Source organism: Salmo salar, chromosome ssa15, assembly GCF_905237065.1.
Source record: "Salmo salar chromosome ssa15, Ssal_v3.1, whole genome shotgun sequence".
Lineage (NCBI taxonomy): Eukaryota > Metazoa > Chordata > Actinopteri > Salmoniformes > Salmonidae > Salmo > Salmo salar.
The window spans coordinates 99,843,107-99,858,922 of NC_059456.1; the positions used below are offsets into that span (position 1 = coordinate 99,843,107).

A 15,816-nucleotide genomic window follows, 5' to 3' on the forward strand; every position below is an offset into this window, starting at 1 on the left:
TCTCTCTCTGTCTCTCTCTCTCTCTGTCTCTCTGTGTCTCTCTCTGTGTCTCTCTCTCTCTGTCTCTCGCTCTGTCTCTCTCGCTCTGTCTCTCTCGCTCTGTCTCTCTCGCTCTGTCTCTGTCTCTCTCTCTCTGTGTGTCTCTCTCTGTGTGTCTCTCTCTCTGTCTCTCTCGCTCTGTCTCTCTCTCTCTGTCTCTCTCTCTGTGTCTCTCTCTCTGTGTCTCTCTCTGTGTCTCTCTCTGCTCTGTCTCTCTCGCTCTGTCTCTCTCTCTCTCTCTCTCTCTCTCTGTCTCTCTCTCTCTCTCTGTCTCTCTCTGTCTCTGTCTCTATCGCTCTCTCTCTCTGTCTCTCTCTCTCTCTATCTCTCTCTCTCTATCTGTCTCTCTTTCTCTCTCCCTCCCTCCATCTCTCTCTCTCTCCCTGTCCATCTCTCTCCCTGTCCATCTCTCTCCCTGTCCATCTCTCTCCCTGTCCATCTCTTTGCAGAAAATCTCTATTCAAGATTACGGCGGGTGGTGGGAGGGTAACGGATTACGGCGGGTGGTGGGAGGGTAAGAGATTACGGCGGGTGGTGGGAGGGTAATGGATTACGGCGGGTGGTGGGAGGGTAACAGATTACGGCGGGTGGTGGGAGTGTAATAGATTACGGCGGGTGGTGGGAGGGTAATAGATTACGGCGGGTGGTTGGAGGGTAACAGATTACGGCGGGTGGTGGGAGGGTAATAGATTACGGCGGGTGGTGGGAGGGTAATAGATTACGGCGGGTGGTGGGAGGGTAATAGATTACGGCGGGTGGTGGGAGGGTAATAGATTACGTCGGGTGGTGGGAGGGTGATAGATTACGGCGGGTGGTGGGAGGGTAATAGATTACGGCGGGTGGTGGGAGGGTAACAGATTACGGCGGGTGGTGGGAGGGTAATAGATTACGGTGGGTGGTGGGAGGGTAATAGATTACGGCGGGTGGTGGGAGGGTAATAGATTACGGCGGGTGGTGGGAGGGTAATAGATTACAGCGGGTGGTGGGAGGGTAATCGATTACGGCAGGATTTCCAGCCAATTTGACACAACTGTGGGAAGCTTTGAGGTCAACATGGACCAGCATCCCTGTGGAACGCTTTAGCCACCTTGTAGAGTCCATGCCCTGAAACATGTAGGCTGTTCTGAGGACAAAAGGGGATGCAACTCAATATTAGGAAGGTGTTCCTAATGTTTGGTATAGTCAGTGTATTTTCCAAGCAGCAATTGCTTTGTGTTATGATGCTAACAATGAGGAATCATGGAGATATTATACAATGATCTAGAATGTCCAGATTCTCAGACGTCATTCACTCTCAATACAACTATTAACATTTGAATTGCAAAAAAATCATCTTTATCTCTTTTTAAAGAACGTTCAGATCATGTTTATCTCTTTTTTTTTAAACGTTAAGATCATGTTTATCTCTTTTTAAAGAACGTTAAGATCATGTTTATCTCTTTTAAAGAACGTTAAGATCATGTTTATCTCTTTTTTAAAGAACGTTAAGATCATGTTTATCTCTTTTTAAAGAACGTTAAGATCATGTTTATCTCTTTTTAAAGAACGTTAAGATCATGTTTATCTCTTTTTAAAGAACGTTAAGATCATATTTATCTCTTTTTAAAGAACGTTAAGATCATGTTTATCTCTTTTTAAAGAACGTTAAGATCATGTTTATCTCTTTTTAAAGAACGTTAAGATCATGTTTATCTCTTTTAAAGAACGTTAAGATCATGTTTATCTCTTTTAAAGAACGTTAAGATCATGTTTATCTCTTTTAAAGAACGTTAAGATCATGTTTATCTCTTTTAAAGAACGTTAAGATCATGTTTATCTCTTTTAAAGAACGTTAAGATCATGTTTATCTCTTTTTAAAGAACGTTAAGATCATGTTTATCTCTTTTTAAAGAACGTTAAGATCATGTTTATCTCTTTTTAAAGAACGTTAAGATCATGTTTATCTCTTTTTAAAGAACGTTAAGATCATGTTTATCTCTTTTTAAAGAACGTTAAGATCATGTTTATCTCTTTTAAAGAACGTTAAGATCATGTTTATCTCTTTTTAAAGAACGTTAAGATCATGTTTATCTCTTTTAAAAAAAATGTTAAGATCATGTTTATCTCTTTTTAAAGAACGTTAAGATCATGATGTCTCTCTGGTCGACTCGAGAGATTGAGAGAATGAGAAAAGGAGGGATAGGAGAGACAGAGACGTGTGATGAGGAAAGCTGCGAGGGAGGGGGGTGCTGCGAGGGAGGGGGGTGCTGCGAGGGAGGGGGGTGCTGGGGGGGGCTAGTGACAGACACAGCTTGGAGAGGCTGATGTCATGGCAGTCCAGAACACAGACCTGCCCTTGTCTGCGTTTTAAAGACTCCCTCAGCTCAGAGGCAGAAATAGAGAGAGACACAGAGAGAGAGACAGAAGTCTCACCTCTGCTGAAATACACAGTGTGGAAAGTAATACAGTTGTCTGGAGTACTGGCATGTGCAGAATGTGTGTGTGTGTGTGTGTGTGTGTGTGTGTGTGTGTGTGTGTGTGTGTGTGTGTGTGTGTGTGTGTGTGTGTGTGTGTGTGTGTGTGTGTGTGTGTGTGTGTGTGTGTGTGTGTGTGTGTGTGTGTGTGTGTGCTGTAAGTGTTTGAAGCGATGTAGCTTCACTGTTGACATGTTGTTATTGTTTTTTGTACAAAACAAGCTCAACCTCAAGTCAATATACCAGGGTGTTATGAAGGGCTTGTGTTGTCTAGCACCTTAATAACCCCCAGTCACCTCCACCGCTAGCAAACACACACACTCTGACAACACCCCTCTAAATGTACACACTCACACTCTGACAACACCCCTCTTAAATGTACACACACACACACTCTGCCAACACCCCTCTAAATGTACACACTCACACACACTCACACTGCCAACACCCCTCTTAAATGTACACACACACACACTCTGCCAACACCCCTCTAAATGTACACACACACACACTCTGCCAACACCCCCCTAAATGTACACACACACACTGCCAACACCCCTCTTAAATGTACACACACACACACTCTGCCAACACCCCTCTAAATGTACACACTCACACTGCCAACACCCCTCTAAATGTACACACACACACTGCCAACACCCCTCTAAATGTACACACTCACACTGCCAACACCCCTCTAAATGTACACACACACTCTGCCAACACCCCTCTTAAATGTACACACACACACACACACTGCCAACACCCCTCTAAATGTACACACACACACACTCTGCCAACACCCCTCTAAATGTACACACTCACACTGCCAACACCCCTCTAAATGTACACACACTCACTGCCAACACCCCTCTTAAATGTACACACTCACACTGCCAACACCCCTCTTAAATGTACACTCACACACACTCTGCCAACACCCCTCCTACATTTACACACACTCACACTCTGCCAACACCCCTCCTACATTTACACACACTCACTCACACTGCCAACACCCCTCCTACATTTACACACACTCACACTCTGCCAACACCCCTCCTACATTTACACACACTCACTCACACTCTGCCAACACCCCTCCTACATTTACACACACTCACACTCTGCCAACACCCCTCCTACATTTACACACACTCACACTCCGAATTGTCAGACGCCTTTTCCGCGACACCTGTCTGGAGGAGTTATTGTTGATTTTGGCTCTATTTATACTGGGATCATTCTCTATCTCTCTCACACACACGCATGCACGCACGCGCTGGCTAGAGCCGCCTGACACCTCTGGGTGCGTTGTTCTGTCCAGACTGGCAGGCCAGTGAGGATGCCCTCCGCTGGACAAAGGAAAGGGCCCCTCTCAGAATAGAACGTAGACTTGACCTAACATGATATTTTCTCTTCTCTCCAGGGGTCGGATCCCATTCCAGCCAAGAAGTCTAAACATGAAGACTTCCCATCGCTATCCCTGTCCGAGAAGCAACCCGATTGGCTCCGATCCCTCTCGGCTTCGGCCAATAAGGGGCTCAACTGCTTCCAGCCTAGACAGAGGCCCTCGGCTTTCAGGCCCTGGTCCCCTAACCTCTCAGCTGGGGACAAAGACATGCCCAGCCGTCCTCTGGCTCTCCTGAGAGACAGGTGAGCACAATATTCTCACAACAACAACAAACTACCCTGAAAACAAATAGAACACCAAGTCCAAGCTGTTATCACAGGTCAACATAGAACACCAAGTCCAAGCTGTTAACACAGGTCAACATAGAACACCAAGTCCAAGCTGTTAACACAGGTCAACATAGAACACCAAGTCCAAGCTGTTAACACAGGTCAACATAGAACACCAAGTCCAAGCTGTTAACACAGGTCAACATAGAACACCAAGTCCAAGCTGTTAACACAGATCAACATAGAACACCAAGTCCAAGCTGTTAACACAGGTCAACATAGAACACCAAGTCCAAGCTGTTATCACAGGTCAACATAGAACACCAAGTCCAAGCTGTTAACACAGGTCAACATAGAACACCAAGTCCAAGCTGTTAACACAGGTCAACATAGAACACCAAGTCCAAGCTGTTAACACAGGTCAACATAGAACACCAAGTCCAAGCTGTTAACACAGGTCAACATAGAACACCAAGTCCAAGCTGTTAACACAGGTCAACATAGAACACCAAGTCCAAGCTGTTAACACAGGTCAACATAGAACACCAAGTCCAAGCTGTTAACACAGGTCAACATAGAACACCAAGTCCAAGCTGTTAACACAGGTCAACATAGAACACCAAGTCCAAGCTGTTATCACAGGTCAACATAGAACACCAAGTCCAAGCTGTTAACACAGGTCAACATAGAACACCAAGTCCAAGCTGTTAACACAGGTCAACATAGAACACCAAGTCCAAGCTGTTAACACAAGTGAACATAGAACACCAAGTCCAAGCTGTTAACACAGGTCAACATAGAACACCAAGTCCAAGCTGTTAACACAGGTCAACATAGAACACCAAGTCCAAGCTGTTAACACAGGTCAACATAGAACACCAAGTCCAAGCTGTTAACACAGGTCAACATAGAACACCAAGTCCAAGCTGTTATCACAGGTCAACATAGAACACCAAGTCCAAGCTGTTAACACAGGTCAACATAGAACACCAAGTCCAAGCTGTTAACACAGGTCAACATAGAACACCAAGTCCAAGCTGTTAACACAGGTCAACATAGAACACCAAGTCCAAGCTGTTATCACAGGTCAACATAGAACACCAAGTCCAAGCTGTTAACACAGGTCAACATAGAACACCAAGTCCAAGCTGTTAACACAGGTCAACATAGAACACCAAGTCCAAGCTGTTATCACAGGTCAACATAGAACACCAAGTCCAAGCTGTTAACACAGGTCAACATAGAACACCAAGTCCAAGCTGTTAACACAGGTCAACATAGAACACCAAGTCCAAGCTGTTAACACAGGTCAACATAGAACACCAAGTCCAAGCTGTTAACACAGGTCAACATAGAACACCAAGTCCAAGCTGTTAACACAGGTCAACATAGAACACCAAGTCCAAGCTGTTATCACAGGTCAACATAGAACACCAAGTCCAAGCTGTTAACACAGGTCAACATAGAACACCAAGTCCAAGCTGTTAACACAGGTCAACATAGAACACCAAGTCCAAGCTGTTATCACAGGTCAACATAGAACACCAAGTCCAAGCTGTTAACACAGGTCAACATAGAACACCAAGTCCAAGCTGTTAACACAGGTCAACATAGAACACCAAGTCCAAGCTGTTAACACAGGTCAACATAGAACACCAAGTCCAAGCTGTTAACACAGGTCAACATAGAACAACAGGTCAACATGTTGTGCTCATGTTATTGATGGATGTGCTCCCTCCCAGCATGCCTCACTATCAAGAGGGACCACCTGCTTGTCTGGGTGGGCTGAGGTTAGAGGGGCAGGTCTGATGGTACTGCTCCTTCCCACATGGCACCACTCACACACACTCAACCGTGTGTGAATCACCACACACACATAACAACATTACACACATCACATTCACACAGGAGCACACACATTTGATCTGATCCATGTTTCACTCAGTAGGAGTGAATATCCAACGGAATATTACAAGTGGCTCTGGAGCTCCTGATAGAGCAAAGCCCGTTTTGGATTCAGAAATAAAGTATCACATATGCTCCTTCTTAGTTCATTGTTGAACATTCTACATTCTTTCCCCGTAGTCCAATCAAAGACACCTAAAGATCAACCCCCTCTCACATCCTTTTCTCTCTCTCTCTCTCTCTCTCTCTCTCTCTCTCTCTCTCTCTCTCTCTCTCTCTCTCTCTCTCTCTCTCTCTCTCTCTCACCCTCTCAGCCTTTACAACTTCAAGACCATGGAGAACGCTGTGTCCCCAAATGTGGCCCTCACACCCCCACCCCTGACAAAGACAGGGCCCCTGTCCCCGTCCGTGCCTAGCACCTCCCACCCCAGTGCCAGCAAGGCCCCAGGAAAGGGCGCCAGCCCCATATCCAGGACCCGGAAGAGGAGGGCCACAGGGGAGCTCCCGCACCCAGGCCACGAGCCCCCCTGCTCCCCATCGGCTGCAGCCAGCAAGCTCCCACCCCAGGAGGACAAGGACTCGGAAGTGGAGATCGAGGTGGAGAGCCGAGAGGAATGTGAGTAACTCAGAAACATTTTATGTTTGAAGTGAAAACCTCTTACTCTGACACAAAACGTAACCTTACACTCTCTCTCCTCTCTTTCCCCAGTCACTTCGTCCCTGTCCTCCCTCTCCTCCCCATCCTTCACCTCCTCCAGCTCTGCCAAGGACATAAGCTCGCCCGGCGCCCAGGTCCCAGTGTGTACGGTGACGTCGGCGATGTTGAGCCCCGAGGACGGCCCTCTCGCTGGGGTAGCGGCAGCAGCAATGGCGGTGGTGTTGGCCCCTGAGGGCCCCGGGCCGGGGGGTCTGGAGTCAGAGTTGGAGATCCTGAGGCAGGCGCTGGACAGCGGGCTGGACTCCAAGGAGTCTAAGGAGAAGTTCCTGCATGAGATCGTCAAGATGCGGGTGAAGCAGGAGGAGAAGCTGGGCTCAGCCCTGCAGGCCAAACGCAGCCTTCAACAGGTACAGAGACCCATCAATCAACTATCCTATACCCCAATTCACAAATATATAATCAAATATCCATGTATAGGTATAAAATATACATATATGCATTACAAAGAAAGGCTGAAAAACTATCCCTGTGTGCTGGGGCACCTTGGCTAAGATCCGAGGACCCAGAGATAATGCCTAGGCTTTAGCCCTGTTTTTACTAATGCCAGTGTGTCTTCAGTTCCTCAAACTCTTAAGTGCTAGACAGAGGGGAAAGTGTTAAGAAATGGGAATGTACTGTACACGCATTAAGCAACTAACACAGAAGTGCTCTAACTCAGAGGCCTGGCAGCTTACACCATGACTTGGCAAAAAAAACGACAAACGGATGTTGCTGCAAAAGCAGACGGGGCAGACTTCCATTTTATTTGGTCTTGGAAAGATACCAATAATTGTTTTTTGAAACGAGCGACAACTGTGTGTGTGCGATGGTACACAATGTGCATCCTCCCAAGACGAAACATTCTTGAGTGACTGCGTTCCACTTGGCTTACATTAAGTCATTGTCTGGAGATAGAGATGAGTAACACTAACAAAACAAACGTCCTAGTTTAAAATAGCAGCCAGTTGAGAGTAAGCAAGCACTTTTGTTCAAAAGTTGTACTTAATTTACCAGACAAGACATTTAGTAAATTGAGCAAGAAGTAGACCGGAGGATTGTAGTTGGGTTCTTTTCATCATACTTTAACGAGGGAGCTAACAAAGCTTGATGACAGATACGCTTGTCCTGGCAGTTAGGTTCCCATGACAAGTGAGTTTCCACACGCACGCACACACACACACACACACACACACACACACACACACACACACACACACACACACACACACACACACACACACACACACACACACAAGAAATCTGTTAGTCTCTCAGTTTCAAAGAGGAAGGAAACCTCACTTCTGTTCGCCCTCTCATCTCCTTAACTCTTGACCTCTAGTAAACACTGGGCTGTGGTATATTAGAACAAGTTGTTTCTTGTAAAGCTCTGTTCTGTTTCTTGATCTTCATATGAATTTATTATTGACTGAAACCACTGCCGCCCTTGACTTGACTTGTACTACTTATAACATGTCTTATAAAACAGTTGTATGCGCTGTGCAGAACAATGTCTTCCACAATCGTAACCTTACATTATGCTTACATTGTGTTTGGGTTGAGCTTTCATAACCTTTTGTTTAACGATAGCTCTTTATCTGTTTTCCAGGAGTTCGCTATGACTTTCAGAAGGTTCAAAGTTCAACAGGGTTTCCCCAGGCTCAATGTCAACAGCTAGCTTGTTGTTTGATGTTAGCGTCCTTGAATAAGTTTAATGCCAACTCTTCCTCTGTAGGCTTATGCTAATTAGGTTACGCTAAACTGTACTCAGGAATGCTAATGCGTTAACGCCAACTCAGTAATGCTACCTGTATTTAGCTCATGTGTGAACTGTTCCCTAGGAGTTGGAGTTCCTGCGACTGGCTAAGAAAGAGAAGCTCAGGGAGGCCACGGAGGCCAAGCGGAACCTGAGGAAGGAGATTGAGCGCCTTCGCGCCGAGAGCGAGAAAAAGATAAAGGAGGCAAACGAGTCGCGCGTGCATCTGAAGAGGGAGCTAGAGCATGTCCGGCAGCTCAGAGTGTGTGACAAGGGCTGCGAGGCAGGCCGCCTGCGCGCCAAGTACTCGACACAGGTGAGGACACACACAACACACACACAACACACACACAGGCTACTCAAACCCAGACAGAGCAATGTCTGTAGTCTGAGTCCGATTACATAAACACTCGGAACGGAGGTTAGCCCTCAGAGTAATTGCATCATTTTTGTCTAACACCAAGGCTAAGTCTTCTCATGGTCAATGGGGAAAGAGAAAAAATGTTTCCTCCGTCAAAAATAAATGGGTGTAACTCAAAGAGGAAACAGGAAGAGATGTCTAGTTCCTGTTAAGCATCATGGGAAATGTAGATTAGACAAAACAAAGGGGAGGTACACTGGATTCCCGTCTGTAGTTTCTCTAAAAAGAACAATTCACTTTCCAGCCCTGTCATAAAGCCCTGTCATAACAACCTGCCATAAAAGCCTTTATTTGAGTGAATGTTTAAAATGTTTATTGTTTTTATAGTGTTTGCAGGCTTTGGGGAGACAGCTAAGTTAGGTCTATGTCAGGGCTCGTCCCAATGTTCACTGTTGTGTGTCTGGGTTAGGGTTAGGGCTAGTCTTAATGTGTGTCTGGGTTAGGGTTAGGGCTAGTCTTAATGTGTGTCTGGGTTAGGGTTAGTGCTAGTCTTAATGTGTGTCTGGGTTAGGGTTAGGGCTAGTCTTAATGTGTGTCTGGGCAGGATGTGGAGAGACTTAGAGGTTTGCATGCTCAGAGGGAAGGATGTGGCCACTGGCTGTGTATGTATGTGAGTGTGTGTGTTTTAAAAGTTCAAAGCATGATATTAGGTAGTTAACAAGAAATGACAGAAAATGATGAAAGTAGACACACCAGTCATATAGCCTGGGTCCTCAGCTCAACCCTTCCCTGAAAGTAGACACATCAGTCATATAGCCTGGGTCCTCAGCTCAACCCTTCCCTGAAAGTAGACACATCAGTCATATAGCCTGGGTTCTCAGCTCAACCCTTCCCTGAAAGTAGACACATCAGTCATATAGCCTGGGTTCTCAGCTCAACCCTTCCCTGAAAGTAGACACATCATTCATATAGCCTGGGTTCTCAGCTCAACCCTTCCCTGAAAGTAGACACATCAGTCATATAGCCTGGGTCCTCAGCTCAACCCTTCCCTGAAAGTAGACACATCAGTCATATAGCCTGGGTCCTCAGCTCAACCCTTCATGGTGCTTTTTGCTTGGTTCCAGATCGAGGACCTGCAGATGAAGCTCCAGCATGCCGAGGCGGATCGCGAGCAGCTCCGGGCAGACCTACTGCAAGAGCGGGAAGCCAGGGAACACCTGGAGAGAGTGGTCAAGGAGCTGCAGCAGCAGCTGTGGCCCAAGGAGCAGGACATGCCTACCGAGGACACCCCCGTCAACAACTAACCCTTCCCATGACCAACCCCCCGCCAATCCCCCACTATCAGCACCCGAAACAAAACTACGCCTGAGACCACAGAAACAGAAAAGCAGAAATATCAACCCTCTATGTGTGCGTGTATCCATCCTCACAAAAATTGTATGAGTGCTTAGATGCATCCTTGGAGAGAGAAAGCCTGCAAGTCAAACTTGGTATTTGTACATGGACCAAGTTGTTACTAGTTGTTGGTATTTGTACATGGACCAAGTTGTTACTAGGACAAGCACTGAAACGCACCTCTCCTCCACAAACAGAAAATTGGATCGGAAGAAAAAAAAAATATAGCACAAAATATAGTTGTGCCTGTATTTTCTGAGACAGAAACTGGTGACCCTTTTGGATAAAACATTTTCTATGATAAAAAAAAAGATAATACAATAATTTTTCAACTGGCCTGTTTAGAGACAAAATGGAGGGCTGTCAAAATGGCAGAGGAGCCGGGAAGTAGGACTGGACTCCTCAGACGTGCCCCAGCAGGGCTTCTGCTCCGTTTCCCGTGAAGAAGTTGGAGAATTTCATGACCTTATAAGCTATTTAAGAGACTGCATAGCGATATGTAAAAAATGTAACGCAAACATTCTCTTTGCTTCTTTGTGCTATAAGAGCTTGGAGACAAAAAAATATGGATTTACAAAAAATATTAACAGACAGCAAGCAAGACAAACTACCAGCAGTGTCATCATGGTTAGTTGGTGTGTAGAGGAGGCCATTCTGATCCACTGAGGAAAAGTATAAAGGTTGTTCTACTATTCCATTAATACATCATAAAGTTTACTATGGAAGGGGTCAGAGGATTGCATTGGACTAGATGTTTTCTCTCTTTGACACAGGCCCTGTATCTGTGTGTTCTGGCACACCTCTTAGAGTGAGCATTTCATTTAGATATTAACAACAAGAGATGTTCACACATATACACCGAAACAGCATACATACTTGTCTTCATTATGTGTTCGTGAGCATTTGGGTTAAAACCCAAAAGTTTATCTTATAAAGATAAACTTTGTGATCATTTAGTATCTGGGTGCAATCTGAAGCCCAGATTTGTACACAAGCCTTCTGCTGGGTTTCCCCTGGGACTGTTGGTTAAAACTAGTTTACCCGGCTTTACTGCTTTTCATTTGATTAGCGAGAGGTGGCATGACTTGCTCAGATGAAGATCGAAAATACAATTTTTGAATACTATGATTTTAGGGCTGGAAGTGGCGCCTTTAGCCAGAACCACAACATTTTATTTTTTAATTAAATGATGGTATGTAAATATATATATATATATGTGTTTTTTTTTTTTTTTTTTTACAATAATGAATCGCACTTTGTCATTACAAAATACTGTTATAATGCCTTATACTCCCATTATTGTCTTCAATCTTACGTTGGAGAGGATATATCCATGACAACAACAATACAAATCCAAGTGAGCATTTTGTTATTATATGCAACTCATTTAAATGCAATGTAATCATGTGTTTAAGACAAAATATTGTAAATAAAATGAGAGAAAAGGGGTCTACATGCTTGCTGATACAGTTTGGGCTGTTGAGAAATGTAATTCCAATCTTTTTTGGCACTAATTATACAATTTTTGTTGTCAATTAACACTCATCAAAATAGAAAGACAGTGGGATGTAGGATTGCAAAAGCCAAAATGGCATAGGCGCCCAACTCTCCTAAAATGTTGGTATTTATTAATAGGACAATGATTCATCCACGTTCCAAGGTGTGAAATAGTGCTTTTAGACCATTCATGGGAAAGCAGTGATTATAACAGTCTGAAGACATATTGCTCATATATTTACCAGAAAAAAATATAAAGAGGATTAATAAAAAATATATAGATGATTAATAAAAAAATACATTTTATAATGCTCCACTACAGAGTGGGAACAATGCAAATTAGAATGTACATTGTGTTTATGCTTTTTTCCTTTGGTTGTTGATGTTGTTGTTTTAAATGTGGGATATTTTTATGGCTTGTTTCTTATGTTCCTTTTTCCAATAGAAAACTCATATATTTTCATTCATATGCATGACATTTGAGAAGGTTTGCCATACATATAGTCATTATTGGGCATTGATACTGTACATGTAAGGATTTTATTGTGTTGTACAGCAAACCTGTCTTTTTTAGAGGAATCTAACCATGTTTATTACATAGTTGAAGAAAAATAACTTTACACGTACACGCAAAAAACACAACCTGAAGTTCAAACACAATGCTGGACAACCTGAAGTGCCTGAATGTGGGCAGAGGGTTTTCCAGATCAGGAACACTGACGATGAAGTAAATGTTTGTATTTGGCCTCAGTAGGAACGTGCTCAAGAGTCAACTCCACCATGGGATGTCATTACCGTCACAGTGCAGATGTCACGCCCGTCACACAGTGCAGACACTGTCGACGGAGGGGCCATTTTCATTCTCTCTTCTCTCTGCACTATCCCTCTGGATAGGCCTGACTTGACTACATTGCTCAAGCTACAAGATACAGCTTTTCCCCCAGTATTTCTAACCCAATGCAGTTTAAGGCGGTAATTACATTTACTCTTCTTTTTGAGCAGAAACAATTTAACGACTTGTAATTGTAAAAAATAAATAATCTAATAAGGCATTTTGAATGATACCTTTAATTCATTCAGAAATGTTCTTTTAGAGATATGCATGTCAAAAATAATTCTAGGTATCAACAGATACCATAGCTATGTGGTATTATGAGGTTATCTCTTGGTTGTAGAAAAAGATGACCTACCATTTTTATGTGATTTGGTCTGTCTATCCAAAGGTGGACATCTCTAACTAGTGAAGAGGGCATTATGTCCAAGCCCCATGTCTTAACCAACATTAGAAAGGCCAATGTTACTTAGAGACTGACACTGAGTCTGTGACTTGCAGACCTAAAATTGGTACATTTTATAGTTGTTTTTACACTCGAGTGAATTGATATTTGTAGTTTCCTTTTCATGGTTTTCTACAAAAAAAAGGAGAAAATGACAACATTGGCTCTTTGCTCCCAAGTAAAAGAAAAAAAGCAGATAAATGATTTATTCTTTTTTAAATCAGAACCATTTTGCTAAGTGGAGGACAAAGAAGAAGCAATAACAGTAGAACATAGACAACTAGCCCGTGTGAAGATTTAAAAAGAAGAATTTACAAGTGTAAATAATCTTTCATTTTTACAATATTGTATTATATATGTACATGGTGTTTCCTTTTTATCCAAAACACATCTTTTCTTACAGCTGTCTTGTTTTGTTTTGCTTTGTGTTTTAACCAAGAACATCTTTCAAAAACAATTATTGCATTGCATTAGAGAATATTCCCTACATAAACATGTTGTTTATCCAATTATTTAGATTTTTATTTTACTGTAAGGTCTTTATATTGAAATACTTTTTTCACCAGTTCATATATTTTTTACAATATATTCAATATCAGATAGTGCACAGCGCCTTCAGAAAGTATTCATAACCCTTGACTTATTCCACATTTTGTTGTGTTCCAGCCTGAATAAAAAATGTTTAAAATATAGTTTTTGTCTCACCCATCTACTCACAAAACCCGATAATGACAAAGTGAAAACATGTTTTAGACAATTCTGCTAATTTATTGAAAATGAAATACAGAAATATCTTAATTTACATAAGTATTCTCATCCCTGAGTCAATACTTTGTAGAAGTACCTTTGGCAGCAATTACAGCTGTGAATCTTTCTGGGTAAGTCTCTAAGAGCTTACCACACCTGGATTATGCCACATTTGCCCATCATTATTTTTTAAAATCTTCAAGCTCGGTCAAATGGGGTGTTGATCATTGCTAGACAACCATTTTCAGGTCTTGCCATAGATTTTCAAGTAGATTTAAGTCAAAACTGACTCGGTCATTCAGGAACATTCAATGTTTTCTTAGTTAGCAACTCCAGTGTAGATTTGACCTTGTGTTTTAGGTTATTGTCCTGCTGAAAGGGGAATTCATCTCCCAGTGTGTGGTGGAAAGCAGACTGAACCAGATTTTCCTTTAGGATTTTGCTTGTGCTTAGAACCATTCTGTTTCTTTTTTATCCTGAAAAGTCCTTAACGATTATAAGCATACCCATAACATGATGCAGCCACACTATGCTTGAAAATATGGAGAATTGTACTCAGTAATATGTTGTATTCAGGACAAAAAGTTAATTCACTCTGTCAATTAGGTTAGTACTGTGGAGAACTACAATATTGTTGATCCATCCTCAGATTTCTCCTATCACAGCCATTAAACTCTGTACTTTTTTAAAAGTCACCATTGGCCTCATGGTGTAATCCTAGAGTGGTTTCTTTCCTCTCCGTCATCTGAGTTATGAAGGATGCCTCTTTGTAGTGACTGGGTGTATTGATACACCATCCAAAGTGTAATTAATATGCTCAAAGGGATATTCAATGTCTGGGATATTCAATGTCTGTTTTTTTACCCATCTACCAATAGGTGCCCTTTGTGAGGCATTGAAAAACCTCCCTGGTCTTTGTGGTTGAATCTGTGTTTGAATTTCACTGCTTAAATGAGGGACCTTACACATAATTGTATGTGTGGGGTACAGAGATAGGGTAGTCATTAAAAAATCATGTTTAACACTATTATTGCACACAGAGTAAGTCCATGCAACTTATTATGTGACTTGTTAAGCAAAGTTTTACTCCTGAATTTATTTAGGCTTGCCATGACAAAGGGGTTGAATACTTATTGACTCAAGACATTTCATCTTTTCGTTTCTAATTTGTAAAAATTTCTGAAAACATAATTCCGCTTTGACATTATGGGGTATTGTGTGACAAAAAAATTCTAAATGTAATCAATTTTAAATTCAGGCTGTCACAACAAAATGTGGAAAAAGTCAAGGGGTGTGAATACTTTCTGAAGGCACTGTATGAATGTGTTATTCAATGTGTTTCTATGGGTTAATAGCAGTAAGGCCAAATTCAATGTTTCATCAAGTAATGGTAAAAATGGGACACACAAGAACTACCGCCATCTCGCAGGTTTTTTCTCCATCCTCATGTATATTTTAGCCCTACGCTGCTGCTAATACTATATCAACTTTACAATTCTAGAAATATTTTTATGTAAGAGGTAAATGTATGCTTTCTCGTTTATTAATGACGCATATATAGTATGAGAAAAACGCTTGGCTTATTTATCTATTCCTTCCTCTCCCTTGTCCCCCCGCCCCCATTCATCGGCACCCTCTCACAACACGGACTATATTGTAAAGTAAAGGACTTTATGAGATTATGTTTGAAAATAGCTATGCTTATATACCACAGTGACTGAATGTACAGTGTATAGATGCATTACCAGAAATAAAGTTGTTTGTCCAGATTAAATGACCCACATTTCTTTCTTATAACAGCTGTTATGTTTCTTGCTTGTGACCATCAGTTTGGCTGACATGAATTCAAACCCCTGCCTCGGGCGTCACAGTTTCTACACATCGCAATGACTTAGAATAATAATAATCATAATAATAATTGATATTATAATAATATATAATAATAATAATATATAATGTAATAGCTATACTGTTCACGCTCTTATGAACATGCTATGAGCATGACTCTG

General features: G+C 42.4%; 1 protein-coding gene across 1 annotated transcript in view; it reads left to right on the plus strand.

Annotated features, from left to right (window-relative positions):
* Positions 1–15,581, plus strand: part of LOC106572818 (ski oncogene) — a 104,659-nt gene extending 89,078 nt beyond the window's left edge. Inside the window, exons 2-6 of the mRNA XM_014147322.2 lie at positions 3,922–4,148; positions 6,395–6,696; positions 6,790–7,145; positions 8,616–8,846; positions 10,016–15,581. Coding sequence (XP_014002797.1) covers positions 3,922–4,148; positions 6,395–6,696; positions 6,790–7,145; positions 8,616–8,846; positions 10,016–10,195 — 1,296 coding nt within the window. The 3' untranslated portion in view covers positions 10,196–15,581. The remainder of the gene's footprint in view (positions 1–3,921; positions 4,149–6,394; positions 6,697–6,789; positions 7,146–8,615; positions 8,847–10,015) is intronic.
* The last annotated feature ends 235 nt before the right edge of the window (positions 15,582–15,816 follow it).